Source organism: Culex pipiens, chromosome 2, assembly GCF_016801865.2.
Source record: "Culex pipiens pallens isolate TS chromosome 2, TS_CPP_V2, whole genome shotgun sequence".
Classification (NCBI taxonomy): Eukaryota; Metazoa; Arthropoda; class Insecta; order Diptera; family Culicidae; genus Culex; species Culex pipiens.
Genome location: NC_068938.1, coordinates 51271610 through 51286070, shown reverse-complemented (window position 1 = coordinate 51286070; position 14461 = coordinate 51271610). Strand labels below are relative to the sequence as shown.

At 41.7% G+C, this 14461-nt stretch overlaps 2 protein-coding genes across 3 annotated transcripts in view; both read right to left on the bottom strand.

The window, feature by feature from the left end:
* LOC120423131 (cyclic nucleotide-gated cation channel subunit A) overlaps window positions 1-14461 on the bottom strand; it is a 308588-nt gene that overhangs the window by 15519 nt on the left and 278608 nt on the right. For both annotated transcript variants that reach the window (XM_052708887.1, XM_039586812.2), the window contains 2 exons: window positions 13035-13175; window positions 12599-12749 (listed from right to left, as the gene is read on the bottom strand). In XM_052708887.1, the coding sequence (XP_052564847.1) occupies window positions 12599-12749; window positions 13035-13175 (292 nt within the window). The remainder of the gene's footprint in view (window positions 1-12598; window positions 12750-13034; window positions 13176-14461) is intronic.
* Window positions 8069-9718, bottom strand: LOC128093125 (mantle protein-like). Its single transcript, XM_052708889.1, has 2 exons — window positions 9215-9718; window positions 8069-9150 (listed from the first exon to the last, which is right to left on the bottom strand). The coding sequence occupies exons 1-2, from the start codon at window positions 9218-9220 to the stop codon at window positions 8110-8112; spliced, it is 1047 nt and encodes a 348-aa protein (XP_052564849.1). The 5' UTR covers window positions 9221-9718; the 3' UTR covers window positions 8069-8109.

Below are 14461 nucleotides of genomic sequence, written 5' to 3'. Positions count from 1 at the left end.
TCCCAGTGCCAGGGTGGGACTCTAAACAGTCCTGGTACGACGGTCCTCCGGCGAGACAGGGGGTTGGTGATGGCTACACGCACCCGCCGTAAAACAGTAGTGCAGAGAGCTCCAGATGCGAGCCGATCCAATCGCCGACCCGATTTTCGGGGATCCAGGGATTGGAAACTCGGGACGTGGAACTGCAGGTCTCTCAACTTCGATGGGAGCGACCGCATTCTTTCCAACGAATTGCGGGTCCGCGGTCTCGAAGTCGTGGCGCTGCAGGAGGTGTGCTGGACGGGGAAGGACCACCGGGAGTACGGTGACTACACTATGTATTGGAGCGGCGGCAATACACACGAGCTGGGGACAGCTTTTATAGTGTTGGGCGAAATGTCGAAGCGCGTGATTGGTTGGTGGCCAGTCAACGACAGAATGTGCCGGTTGAGAATCAAGGGCCGATTCTTCAACCTGAGCATCATCAACGTGCACAGCCCGCACATGGGAAGCGACGCCGATGACAAGGACGCTTTCTACGAGCTTCTTGACCGCGAGTACAGGAAGTGTCCAAAACACGACGTCAAGATTGTCATCGGCGACTTAAACGCTCAAGTCGGCCAGGAGGAGGAGTTTAGACCGGTTATTGGGAGGTTCAGCGCTCACCAGCAGACGAACGAGAACGGCCTACGACTCATCGATTTCGCTACCTCCCGAAACATGGCCATACGTAGTACCTTCTTCCAGCACACCTCCCTATACAAGTACACCTGGAGATCACCAAACGACACGGAGACGCAAATCGACCATGTTCTCATTGATGGTCGGCACTTCTCGGACATAATCGACGTCAGAACCTACCGTGGCGCGGACATCGACTCGGACCACTACCTGGTGGTGGCAAAGCTGCGCCAACGCCTGTCCGAGGTCAACAAGATCCGGTACCGTCGCCCGCAGCGGTATAACCTGGAGCGACTCAAGGACCATGAGGTCGCTACCCAGTACGCGCGGGAACTCGAAGCTGCGTTGCCTGACGAGGGTGAGCTTGCCGAAGCCCCTCTGGAGGCCTGCTGGAGCCATATGGAAGCAGCCATCAACGCAGCGGCATCGAGCGCCATCGGGTACGTGGACCGAGTTCGACGGAACGGCTGGTTCGACGAGGAATGTCAGGCGATTTGGGACGAGAAGAAAGCAGCGCGGGACAAGTGGCTGCTGCACAACACCCGTGGGAACAAGGAGTCGTACAAACAGTTGCGAAGACAGCAAACCCATCTCTTTCGGGACAAGAAGCGCCGCCTGGAAGAGTTGGAGTGCCAGGACATGGAACAGCTGTATCGCTCCAACGAAACGCGCAAGTTCTACAAGAAACTCAGTCAATCCCGGAAAGGCTTCATGCCGCGGGCCGAAATGTGCCGGGATAAGGACGGGGGAATCTTGACGGACGAGCGTGAGGTGATCGAAAGGTGGAAGCAGCACTTCGACGAGCACCTGAACGGCCCAGAGGCGGAGTACCAGGGCGACGGGGGAAACGACGTCAGCGGTATGGTGGACGGCGAGGACGAGCCAGCACCCACGATGAGGGAAGTTAAGGATGCCATCAAGAAGCTGAAGAACAACAAAGCAGCGGGTAAGGATGGTATCGGTGCTGAACTCATCAAGATGGGCCCGGACAAGCTGGCAGCCTGTCTACACCGGCTGATAGTCAAGGTCTGGGACACAGAACAGCTACCGGAGGAGTGGAAAGAGGGAGTAATATGCCCGATCTACAAGAAGGGGGACAAGTTGGAATGTGAGAACTATCGAGCTATCACCATTCTCAACGCGGCCTACAAAGTGCTGTCTCAGATCATTTTCTGTCGTCTGTCGGAGCGAGCAAAGGATTTCGTTGGGTCGTACCAAGCCGGTTTTGTGGAGGGGAAATCGACGACGGACCAAATCTTTTTGCTACGCCAAATCCTCCAAAAATGTCGCGAGTACCAGATCCCGACGCACCACCTGTTCATCGATTTCAAAGCCGCGTACGACTCGGTCGATCGCGAAGAGCTATGGAAGATCATGTACGAGAACGGCTTTCCCGGGAAGCTGATCAGACTAGTGAAATCAACGATGGACGGGGCGCGGTGCAGCGTGAAGATTTCGGGAGCGATGTCCGACCCGATCGAATCGCGCAAGGGACTGCGACAAGGCGACGGTATCTCCGGCCTCTGTTTCAACATTGGGCTTGAAGGTGTTATGAGGCGGGCGGGCTTCAACATGCGGGGCACGATTATCAACCGATCCAGCCAGTTCATCTGCTATGCCGACGACATGGACATTGTCGGCAGAACGTTCGAGGAGGTGGCCAGGCGGTACACCGAATTGAAGCGGGAAGCGGATAAGGTTGGATTGAAGGTGAATGTTGCGAAGACGAAGTATCTGCTGGCAGGAGGAACCGAGTCCCTTAGGACTCGCATAGGACCGAGCGTGACGATCGACGGCGACGAGTTCGAGGTTGTGGAGGAGTTTGTGTACCTCGGATCGTTGGTTACGTCGGACAACAACTGCAGCAGAGAAATTCGGAGGCGCATCATCACCGGTAGTCGTGCCTACTACGGACTCCACAAGACCTTACGGTCTGGTCACCTTTCCCGGCGTACAAAGTGCACCATGTACGAAACGCTGATAAGACCCGTCGTCCTCTACGGGCACGAGACGTGGACGATGCTCGAGGAGGACCTGCAAGCGCTTGAAGTTTTCGAGCGACGAGTGCTTAGGACGATCTTTGGCGGCGTGCGTGAGAACACCGTATGGAGGAGAAGGATGAACCACGAGCTGGCGCAACTCTACGGCAAGCCAAGTATTCGGAAGGTCGCCAAGGCTGGCCGAATCCGGTGGGCCGGACACGTCGCAAGAATGCCGGACGCGCTGGATGCGCGCCAACCGAACCAGACTATCAATCCGGTGAAGTTGGTGTTTATTTCGGAGCCGGCTGGAACGCGGCGGAGGGGGGCGCAACGTGCACGGTGGTTGAACCAAGTGGAGGAAGATCTGGAAAGTGTGGGAGTTCCGCAGCGGAATTGGAGAGTAGCAGCCCAGGACCGAGTCCAGTGGCAGCGCATCTGGAGACAGCTCATGACCCGGAGGTTGTACGAGCAGTAAAAGTAAAGTAAGAGAAAATTTCCTGGCATCACTGGCTCACTCCAACAGGCGCTGTTGGTGGTGTTGGTGGCCACGCTTTGTTCTTTATTTTCCTTCGCTTCGCGCTCGGTTTTCTTTAGCCTTCGATTGGAATGGGTCGTCAAAATTCAAACGTCAAAAGACTTGGCGCGTTTGTTTTTTTTATGGCGCTTGCTAATTATTTACATGTTTCGAGATTATTTTTCAAGTGAGTGACTAACTAATGTGCAAAAAAACATGTTGCCGGTAGAAGGAAGCAATTTTATATCTTAAGCGCTTTGAAATCGTTAGCGCAAGTGAAAAGATATTGATGGCGACTTTCGTTAAGCGGTTAACCTCTCATCTTGCGTGTGGATGTGTGTGCCACCAAAATGATGAGAAATGGTCTCGCAAAATAGAAATTATGATCAAAAGTGCATTCAATTTGATCTTTTTGGCCAGTAAATGGCATAAATTTGCATGTTTACTTGAGACGATGCTGCTGCTGCTAAGTTTATAGCCTAAATAGTATTTTTGGAGCTTTAATCGAGCATCAAACTCTCCATATGACGAAGATAGGTGTTTGATTAGAAATGGTATATTTCACCTAGTTAAACAACGCCCAATTACCGAACAACTACTGTATCTTTAAAGTCACCACGTCCTCGAAATGAACATCATTACTGACCACATAAATCGTCTCGGCTATCTATACCTTCCAGGCGTCCGGCGGCCTTCGCCGTCGCCGTCGTCGTCAAAGTCATCCATCAGCTCCCGAGAGTTCAATGGTCCGTCGCGGTGTCCTTGAACCCGCGGCCTCGGCTACAGAGCGGCTACGCCCTCGATGAGTACAAACGTGTTGTGTATTTGCTCACGGGATATGTAATCAAACACTTTTTCGCGCTATAATAAGAGGACTGGTTCGTCGTCGTCGTCGGGACTGAATTTGGTGTCCATCGTCGCCAGACTGATGAATGCTACCAACACAGGATGTGACGTCCAAAAGCTACGAAACACTGACCGGAAATCACCAAGTCTTCTGTGGAACCTCCCAGAGCTCGCAAATCTATTTTCGTGAAAATCACACCCTCCGTGTTGCTGCTTCCTGACTCGTGTCCCCTCAGACAGCTTTTCCCCGTCATTCAACGCCGAAAGAGGATTCATGAATTAACACTCCAAAGCCACAGAGAGATAAGCCCTGGAGGGCCACCGTTACCATGGTGGTTAATCTCTGGCTCGGCGAAAGTGACAGGGATTTTAATAACGTTTTGTGCCGCGGGACGCGGGAGATGATAAACGGAGACAACCACCGACCACCGCCACCTCGGTTTTGTGGGCTCGGGGGGGTACTGTCCGAGTCGGGGATGGAGTGAATTGGGGCAGAAGTGACAAGAAGGTATGAACTGTCCGCATGAATCGGGTTCTTTAATAGTTTTTTTTGAAGATATTTTTTGTCACAAATTCATATTAAAGTCATCGGAAGATTCAAAATATAAACTTTTTTTTGTTGAGTTTTCCATTTTGTATTAAATGAAATATGTATTACGATTTAAATCAAATACCTTGATTTCGCTTTGAGGATGAAATCCGTTTGCGTGAATCGTTACAGAATTGATTGAATGGACATTTTCTCCGTGTTTTTTCCAACTTTTTAGTGCAAAAAGAGTATATTGACCATTTATTTTAAAGGCAGAATATTCCTTTAAAAAACAACGCAAAAAATAAATAAATAAATGGTGGAATTCCGAAGGTTTCATACCTTTTGAATTGTACCGAATGCATAAAAAAAACAGAATTTCAAAAAAAGTTTGGTGATTCTATTTTTTTTCGTTTACGAAAAACTCCTTGTTAACAGGCCTTATATTTTGCCCTTATAAAATAATGCATAAAATTCATTTATAAACATGATTTTAATTCTAAAGTTTTGATTCGGTGGAAAATATTATATATTTCTTTAATGAATTATTTTTATTGAAGGGTGCACAACAACTTTCATAGTTGCTGTGCACCCTTAAACTAAATTATTAAAATGAACTTCATCCAACAAAATTCTTTTAGGTTTCGAAATTTATTATTAAAAGCATATTTTGAAAATGAACGATAATTCTCATATATTCGGTAGGTTAATTATTCAGACCTTTTTTCTATCAAATTTGCCTATTTTGCCTATATAATCAATTTATTTTGCAAGTAAGTTTAAAAGTATAACAACAAGATATATTCCGATTTTCAAATATTCAAATTTGAATAATTTGCAGTTTGGGTATCAAACTACACGAAATTAAGTGAAGATGTTCACTTCATTAGAGTGTTCTATTTAAAATAATTATTTTATGATCCATGTATTTTTGAATAAACTAAATTTGCATAACTTGTCACATTGGTTTCAGATTACGAGGCATTTTGAAGAGATTTTCTGTACATTAGTTTTTTCAGTGTAAAGGATTTAAATCTCCGCAAAATACACTACAGTCCAGATTCAATTATCTGAAGCCACGATTATCCAAAGTTTCGATTATCCGAAGGTTTGTATGGGACTTCGGATAATCGAATCACGAACCTTTTCCGAGTTTTTCGACCCAATTTTAGTCAAATTTGAATAGTTGATTGCCTATTAAATAATGAAATGCATTTTTTTTTTCAACATTTTGTCACCGACATTTTGGCCACCATCTTGGATTTACAAAATTTAATTCACTTCAGCGTAGTTTCGGGGTCATACTTAAGCTCAACATTTCAAAATTAGACAACGAAAAAATATTATTTTTCTTGATTCGATTATCCGAAGTGAAATTTTTCGGAGGCCTTCGGATAATTGAGTCTGGACTGTATTTAAAAAAATATAATATTTTCATAGTTTGCAATAGGGAAATCAAATCAATACAAATTTTGTATAAACTTTCACTACATCTAAGTGGTTACTGTAAAATGAAGAAATTTCAAGAAAACGTCGTATTTTATAGAAAAAAATATATTCGATCTGTGAGTTTTTATATCAGAATATTAAGTAAATTCTGTATTTGTTTGAAAAAACTAAATTTTCTGTGATTCCCAAAATTAAATATATAATCATAATAAAAAATTTTCGACTTTTGACTGTATTATACATTTAGGTATACAATAATATCTTTTAAATCAAATTGCGCAACGTTCGACACCCAGAAGGTTATTTTTTCTTATAGAACACAATTTTTCATTTTTTCGTGTTTTTTTCTAACTTTGCAGGGTTATTTTTTAGAGTGTTATAATGTTCTACAAAAGGGTGGAGCAGACAATTACAAAAAAAAATATTTAAACATAAGAAGTTGTTTTGTAATCATCACGAGCTTATCACGATTTTACGAATTTTTATTTTGAAAAAGTTGGTTTTTTCGATCACGGCCATTCATCGTCACTCGTGACAGACACGAACGACGAAATTAAAAGAAACGCAAAAAGTAAATAACTTTTCCAAGCCTTTTTTTCATAAATTGCGATAACTCGGGCTGATTACAAACAAACTGCTTATGTTTATATTTTGTTTTGTAATTGTCTGTTCTACAACTTTGTAGTACATTATTACATTCTAAAAAATCATCCTGCAGAGTATCAAAAACACGAAATTTTAAAATGAAATGTTTTATTCTCAATGAAAAAAAAAAAAACACTTTGGAGTTAATTCAGATTCTAAAAAAGTACATTAAATTTTCCATAAAATGACATGTTCCATTTTTTTTAAAGTAGAGTAACAAAAAATAGCAGAGTATTTAAAACTTTTTTTTGTTTTTTTTTCGGTGAAAAATATGTTTTTCGAAATTTGGAGTATGCCATAAAATCGGGCGTCCAATTCTACATAAAAGCCCCATTTTAACACCAAATTTCCAAACCATCACCATTTCAGGCTGTAAATTATTGAGAAACTCGTCTTTTTTGAATGTTCAAAAATTGAAGGGGTCGTCTCGCCCCGCCGTCACGAGATATCAAAAAACGGATCTCGGATTCGTGATCAGGGACAAAAGTTAACCCTTAGGACAAAGTTTCACGCAAATCGAAGGGGGGTCGAAACAACTTTTTCTGTTTTCGTGTGAGTGTTAGTAGAAATTCTTATATCTTCATAATTTCTTTGATTTTGTAAACTTTAACTTTCATCTCAGTGACATATAATCATGGCAGTCAACTTTTCTCAACCAAACCGTGACTCAACTTTTGCTTATTTCCGATTCCCGAAGAGGGCGCAAAAAAGCTGCCAACTTCCTTATCACGTGCGCCAGCTTTTCAAAGTTTGTGGTGACATTTCCCGCTGCTGTTTTTAAGCACTTCAGAGAGTGCAGCGAATTCCTTCTTTTTTTCGGGGGACAATTTTCATCCGGGTGGAATGCACCCATCAACGGCAGGCAACACATACACACACAGAGTTTGGAGGTTTTAAGAGCGCGTTCCGGGTAAACGTGACTCCCCGGGACGAATCAGCGCCGTCGGATAAGGATGCAATTTAAGCTTAAGGTGCAGAGGGGGTTGAGGTTGAAATGCAGTGGAAATGGTAAAACATTTTTCCGGATTTCAGTTCAAATCGAGCAAAGTCACGTTTTGCACGAATCGGTGTGGGGAATGGCAATGTAACAGCTGGCAGAAGGTCTTTTTGGTACTGCTGAACAGCTTGACTCGATGGGGACCGGAGACGAATCTCGGAACAGGGCGAAAGAAGGACTTTGCTAATAGTTGAGCGATTAAAATCTTTGTGCGCTGACGAGTGAAATCTTTCCGAGATGGTTGCAGGAGATGGAGCCCCTCTGGCAGTAAATGGGTGAAATAAAATAAAATTTTATAAATGGACACACGTGCAAAACGTATTCTCACAGAGTGAACGCAGATAACGTGTGATTTGATTTCACCAGATAGACCATGTTACTTTTAACCTTGAGAAATTTTGTCTTTCGATGTTAGAACTTTAAACACAAACTTGTTCATTGCTCAACAAAACTCAACATTTATTTACATTTGATCACTCACGAACTCTCAGTACTGATCCCAGTGCTTCTCCTGATGGTAATGGTGCTGGTGGTCCTTTTCGACGAGCACTGGGACGGGCTTCTCGACATGAACTGCGTAAGGCTTTGGCACTTCGACGTACTCCTTGTGGACGACCGGGACCTTGACTGGGACGGCCACGTGCTTCTCGACCTCCACTGGGTATGGGACGGGACGGTCAACATGAACCTTCTTGATAACTTCCACTGGGAATGGGACGGGACGGTCAACGTGGACGGGACGATCAACCGGGTACGGGACGGGACGGTCAACGTGGACTGGGACCTTCTTGACGACCTCCACTGGGTATGGGACGGGACGGTCAACATGGACTGGACGATCAACTGGGTATGGGACGGGACGGTCAACGTGGACTGGGACCTTCTTGACCACCTCAACTGGGTATGGGACGGGACGGTCAACATGGACTGGACGATCAACTGGGTATGGGACGGGACGATCAACATGGACCTTCTTGATGACCTCCACTGGGTATGGGACAGGGCGATCCACATGGACGGGCACCTTCTTGACAACCTCCACTGGGTATGGAACGGGACGGTCAACGTGCACCTTCTTTTCAACAACAACTGGAACCTTCTTGAGCACTTCCACTGGATACGGGACGGGACGGTCAACTGGGTATGGGACAGGTCGGTCAACATGCACCTTCTTGATAACTTCCACTGGGTATGGGACAGGACGGTCGATATGGACTGGGACCTTCTTGACGACTTCCACTGGATAAGGAACAGGACGGTCAACTGGGTATGGGACATGAACCTTCTTCACGACCTCCACCGGGTACGGCACGGGACGGTCCACATGCTTGGTGACGATCTCCTTGGTGTGGTGGTGCACCTTGGTGTGGTGACGGTCATAGCTGTGATGGTCGTAGCTGTCAAAACCGTGCTGATTCCAACCGTCTCCCAGCTCCCACAGGCCACGCTTGTCCTTCTTGGAGGAGGAGTCCTTGTCGACTGCCGCACAGGACGCGATGGTCAGAGCCATCGACAGCACCACAAACGCCTGGGAAGAAAAGAAGCACCAATCGTGAACAATTGAACTAGTTGGATGACTAATCGAGACTTACCTTCATGTTCGCAAGCTTCACTGATTTCCGGACCTGAACTGCGAGTTGGTGAGATGATCGCACTCGAGTGATGTCTGACGGTTGGTTTTCGGGTGGTTTTATATGGTTCCAGTGGTTTAATTTTTACCGGTTGTGCTTCGATAGAGGACGCTACGGCCTAGCGATCAGCCGATTTCTTAATGGGGCAAGGTCGATTTTGGTGAAAATTTGACCAAAACCGTTGGAATGCGGTAAGGTTGACGAACAAGGAAGGCGTAATCGAAGGTTGATTGGCTCGTGTTGCACTTTGGAAGATTTTATTTGGAATGATGTTAACTAGTATTACTTTAGGTTATTTTTCACAACAAAAAAAGATATTTTCCTTTGATTATTACAAATAATAACAAACAGTGTCATCAGTACAATTCTTGCTGTTTATTACTATTTCTGCCATTTGATCGCCAGTTCCGAAACTAGCATAAATATTATTAAATCAAAATCAAACATTTGAATCACGTAGAAATCGTTGTAGTGTTTAAATTTGAATTTAAATTATTCTGGTATTAATGCATTGTTTGTTTATTTTTATATTTATAATGAATTCAAATGGATATGTTGTTTTACAACTAATGCTTGAAAATAGTTTTGGTTTTGATTAAGAGTAATTCTCTAACAACATTTTTCGAGTTTTTTAGTTTAGTTTTTTTTATTTGGATATATCTTATTCCATGCTCTCCCTATGTCGAAAGAAGCCATTTTGAATCTTATATTTGTCCATGCAAATTTGCGGGCAAGGATTATTGATGTTGTCTCTGGTCAAACGTCAAATCTATTTTTGGATACAAAATCAAATGTGCAATCAAAAATGGATTTACACATCTGTTCACAAAATGCACCGCTTTCAATTTATAGGCATTTTAGGTAAAAATTGTCGAAAAAAGTTCTATTCTAAGCAATATAAAAATATATCATATAGGAAAAACATCTCTATAAAAATTAATCTTAAAATCTAAGAAAATGTCCTGCCATTCTGGAGTCTGAAGGCCTAAAAAAACAAAATTGTTTTTGTTTTTGTTTTTTGGGCCGATCTTTTGTATCCCTGACTTATGGCTGTTTATTGGACCTTTTCAAAAAATAAAAATTAAATTGTAAATTTCAGACTTTGTTATTCGGACAACTGGTTGCTGAAGTTTAAATTTTGTGTAAAATTTGCGATTTTTCAAGATTACCTAACTATCCCGAATTATAAAACTGACGATATCTTGAAAATTATTGGTTTGATTTTAAATGTCAAAACTTTTGGAAATTTACTGCGTTTTCAATCATCAATCTTTTCATATATGGGCATGGTAAATTGAATCAAGAGGTGGCTAATAAGAAACAATAACTAATTTTTCACAAATTTTAAGCATAAACAGTTTAAAAATAGTTTTTTTTCCAAAAAATTAGGTGGCAAATTTTTTTTTTATGAATTTGAAATTTTAATTGAAAAAACTGTCAAAATCGAATGGAAACTTTCACTTTCGCTTATTTATGCATTTTTACACAAATAATAGATTTCTGGGTACACAACATAAACGTTTTGGGGAAAAGTATTTTCAAAAAATCATGGAAATTTTGCCATCTTACGGTGATGATGTATAAAGCATTTTATGATGTCTATTGTTTAAAAAAAAAAAATAGGCTTGAAATTAAAAACCCATTTTTGATAACTTTTTTTATTTAAAAGCAAAAAAAAAATATATATTGACAAGACAACCTTTTTCCGATGGATCAACTATGATCCCCTTGGAACGAGCTGTCAAGTAGGGCCTTTTCTGTCAAGAAGGACCACGAAGTTAATTTTTTTAAAATTGATTTAAAAATCAACTTTAAATCATTTGCGGTCGTACAAAGTGTCATTGTACTCAGATTTATAGTTGTGAATAATAATATCACAAATTTTATCTTCATTTTAGGACGCACTTGAAATATTATGTATAACCAGCATTTTTTACAGTAATTCAGGCCTGCCCAACCTTTTTGGCTCAATTTTGATTTTGAATTTTGATCGTCAAAATTACAATTGCCCAATTTTTCATGGTTTATTTGATGGAATCGGTTCTCAGATGACCAGTAAACATAACTTTGACAAAAGTTTGAAAAAATATTTTTGCATGTCGTTTTTATGTAAGTTTTGTGTGAAAAATTGGTCCGGCCTGCGGGCCGGATTGATTTTTGACATAAAATGTAGATAAAAATGACTTGTATAAATATTTTTCAAACTTTTGGAAAAGTTATGTTCACTGGTCTTTTGAGAACCGATTCCATCAAATATACCATGAAAAAATGGACAATTGTAATTTTGACGATCAAAAATGTGAAAATTGAGCCGAAAAGGTTGGGCAGGTCTACAGGAAATCAATCGATTATTTTAATTAATTCAATGAAACACTTGAAACACCTTTTTCCAAAGAAGGCATTATTTTTTTCCTTATAAAATGTGCAATACCGTCCCCATACAAATTCGTTTGGAAAATGAATTTGATTGAGATGCTCGAGTTTTCGTCCAGTCAATTATTTTATTACTATTTTATTATTATTTTTAAAATAATGGTTTCCAAGATTGTGCAAATTCAAATAATTATTAAATATATAGTTTTTTAAAACCGAGTTGATATCTGGATGGAACACTTTTTTATTTGAGTTTGAAAATTATGCAATTTTTTCACTAAAATGCCAATAACTCCCTTTAGATTTAACCAATTGGGATGCTCTACCCTGCATTTTGTTGCATTTTTTAAGCCCTTTCAGATGCATTTTGAATTTTGAAAATAAATTGAATTTTGCCTAAGTTATAGCCTTTTTAAAATTTTTGACGGTTTTGAACCTTCAAACTTTGTGTCCCGATTTGCCCCACTTCCCGGTGACCTAGAGTGCTCATATTTTGGCCAGATGCTAGTTTTATATTTACAAACAACCCCTGAAAATTTCAGGCAGATTGGTGAGGTCGATGCGAGATGGGTATGCTTTGCTCGTGGACTCGCTCTTAAATATTGATTGAACTCTTATCGCCATCTTGAAGCTGTGCTCAATTCGTCCATTAAATTGCTCTGCAGTAAAAGTTCGCAAACCTCTAGCTTCTCACTGAGTGGAATCCTTTCCCAATCACGCCCCCGAAAGTCAAAACCGAAAGCGTGTAACTCAATACGAACCGTTTACGCAAACAAGCATGCTCTTATTTGCTCAAGAACTGCTCTAAGGAGACCCCACACTTCGAAGCGAGTTTCCCGTTACGACAGCAGTTCAGTCGTCGGTTTCACCCGTCAATCGCACGGTGGCTTGAGTAGGTGGGTACGGTAAAATCCAATTTTCCAAAAGACAAACTTTTCCCTCAACGGGTTTCGACGGGGCCTTAAGACTCACCTTTCTTCCAGCTTCGAGATCCGCTGCTTCAGCTTGGCCTGACTCGCACTGTACTCGGCCAGCAGCCGGGCCAACCGGAGGTTCAGGTTCTCCACCGTCTGCTCCAGCTTGGCCACTCCGCTCTCCAGCGTGTCCTGCTGGTGCTGGGCGCCTGTTGATTGTTAATTAAATTTTCACTTTAATCACACGGGGTTGCGCCCTTTTTTGCCTTGATTTTTCCTCCTGTTGAGTCTGTCTGTCTGACTTTTTTTTTTGTTTTTGCTGCAATTTTCCTCTTTGCCCGCCGGAGGGACTACGAAAATCTCAACTCAAACAGAGAAAGAAGCAAAAACAAACCCCCGTCTGACCTGGACAATCTGGTCGGTACGTTATACGGTGTGTTTGTTTGATTATCCCCGGGAGGAAAATTAGGCATCCCTACGAAACGGCAACTTACTTGCAAACACCGCCTCGTCCAGCAGGCCGTCCTTGCGCAATAATTGACATCCTCGCTCCGTCAGCGAGGCCCGGGCTTCCGGATAGTCGGCCAAAGTTTCCCACAGGTCACGTTTCGCCAGGCAGAACAGATCGGAGTAACCTGTCCGAGGGAGAGAGAAAATGGAGTACAGTGAGTGAGTGTGAGGGTGAGGAAGAGAAGTGAAATGATGGCCAATTACATGGCTTGGAAGCACACGTGGGATGATGGCTAATGATCGGAGAACCAATGAAATGTAGCAGTAATTTGACGGAGAAAGTGTTTGATGTTTAATCAACTTGGACATCCCGATAAATTAGTCATGTCAAATTTTGTTTTTATGTCTTATCGGAAATTTCTTGAGCAAACTGTTACTAATTTCCTGTTATTTGCTGTAAACGATGAATTTCATTGATTTTATATTGATGCCCTAAAAAAAATTACAAGCAGTGGATTGCATATATTTTATTAGCAAAAAAAAAATATTGATGTTTATTGGATGTCAGCGTTCTTCATCAAAATGGTTTACTAGCGTGTCCCAAAAAAACACGAAGTCGAGTAAATCAATGTGCTCAGTTCTCAAATGATAGAAAATCATGTTAGAAACAACTCTCTCTTATATGAAAACTTTCGGAAAAATCGTTTGCCACGTTCCCTGGGCATTTTTTTGAAAAAAGTCAGTTTTTTCATCAATTTCACAAAATCTGCTTAGAAAAAATGGAAAATTTTAAAATTTCAAATAGCCTATACAATTAAATGATGGTCTGTGGTCCAATAAACAAGCTTATGTATCGATTTGGCCTTTTAAAATCTTGTTTTCACTTTCCGGGTAGCTTTTATGTCGAAAAATACGAGTTTTTGCTTTACTTTTTTTCAATCTTTTCCCTCGGTATTGAACACAAAAATTTTCTCATCTGTAAGAATACATGCATCTTGTAGGAAATTTTCCGCCGAAGATTTTCGTCCAAGCAACTTTGAAGTTTCATCATTTCTGAGCTGAGATATTCCAGTTTTTGTGAAGAAAGAATATTGAATTTTTGAAAATGTTGAAATTATTTTAATTGGCTTACAATATTAATGGACAATTAGGCCTGATTTGAAGAGAGGCTATATCGCATCTGTTTTTAAACATAATAACTCATATTTAGAGCATATTCCATTGACGTTTGCTGCGTTTCCATGGATACAAATAAACAAATAACAAATATAAGGTTCGATTGAGCGCATTTCCGTGATCTGAACCACAACGTAACGTTTACGCTCCCTTCTTATAACTCTTGTTGATAAATCCGATGTTCAAGTAAATTAAAAATAACACTAAGTATTTAGAATTTATTCTATAGGGATTCATCCATTAATCACGTAGACATTTTTGTTATTCTCAGCCCCCTCCCCTTCTCGTAGTCAAT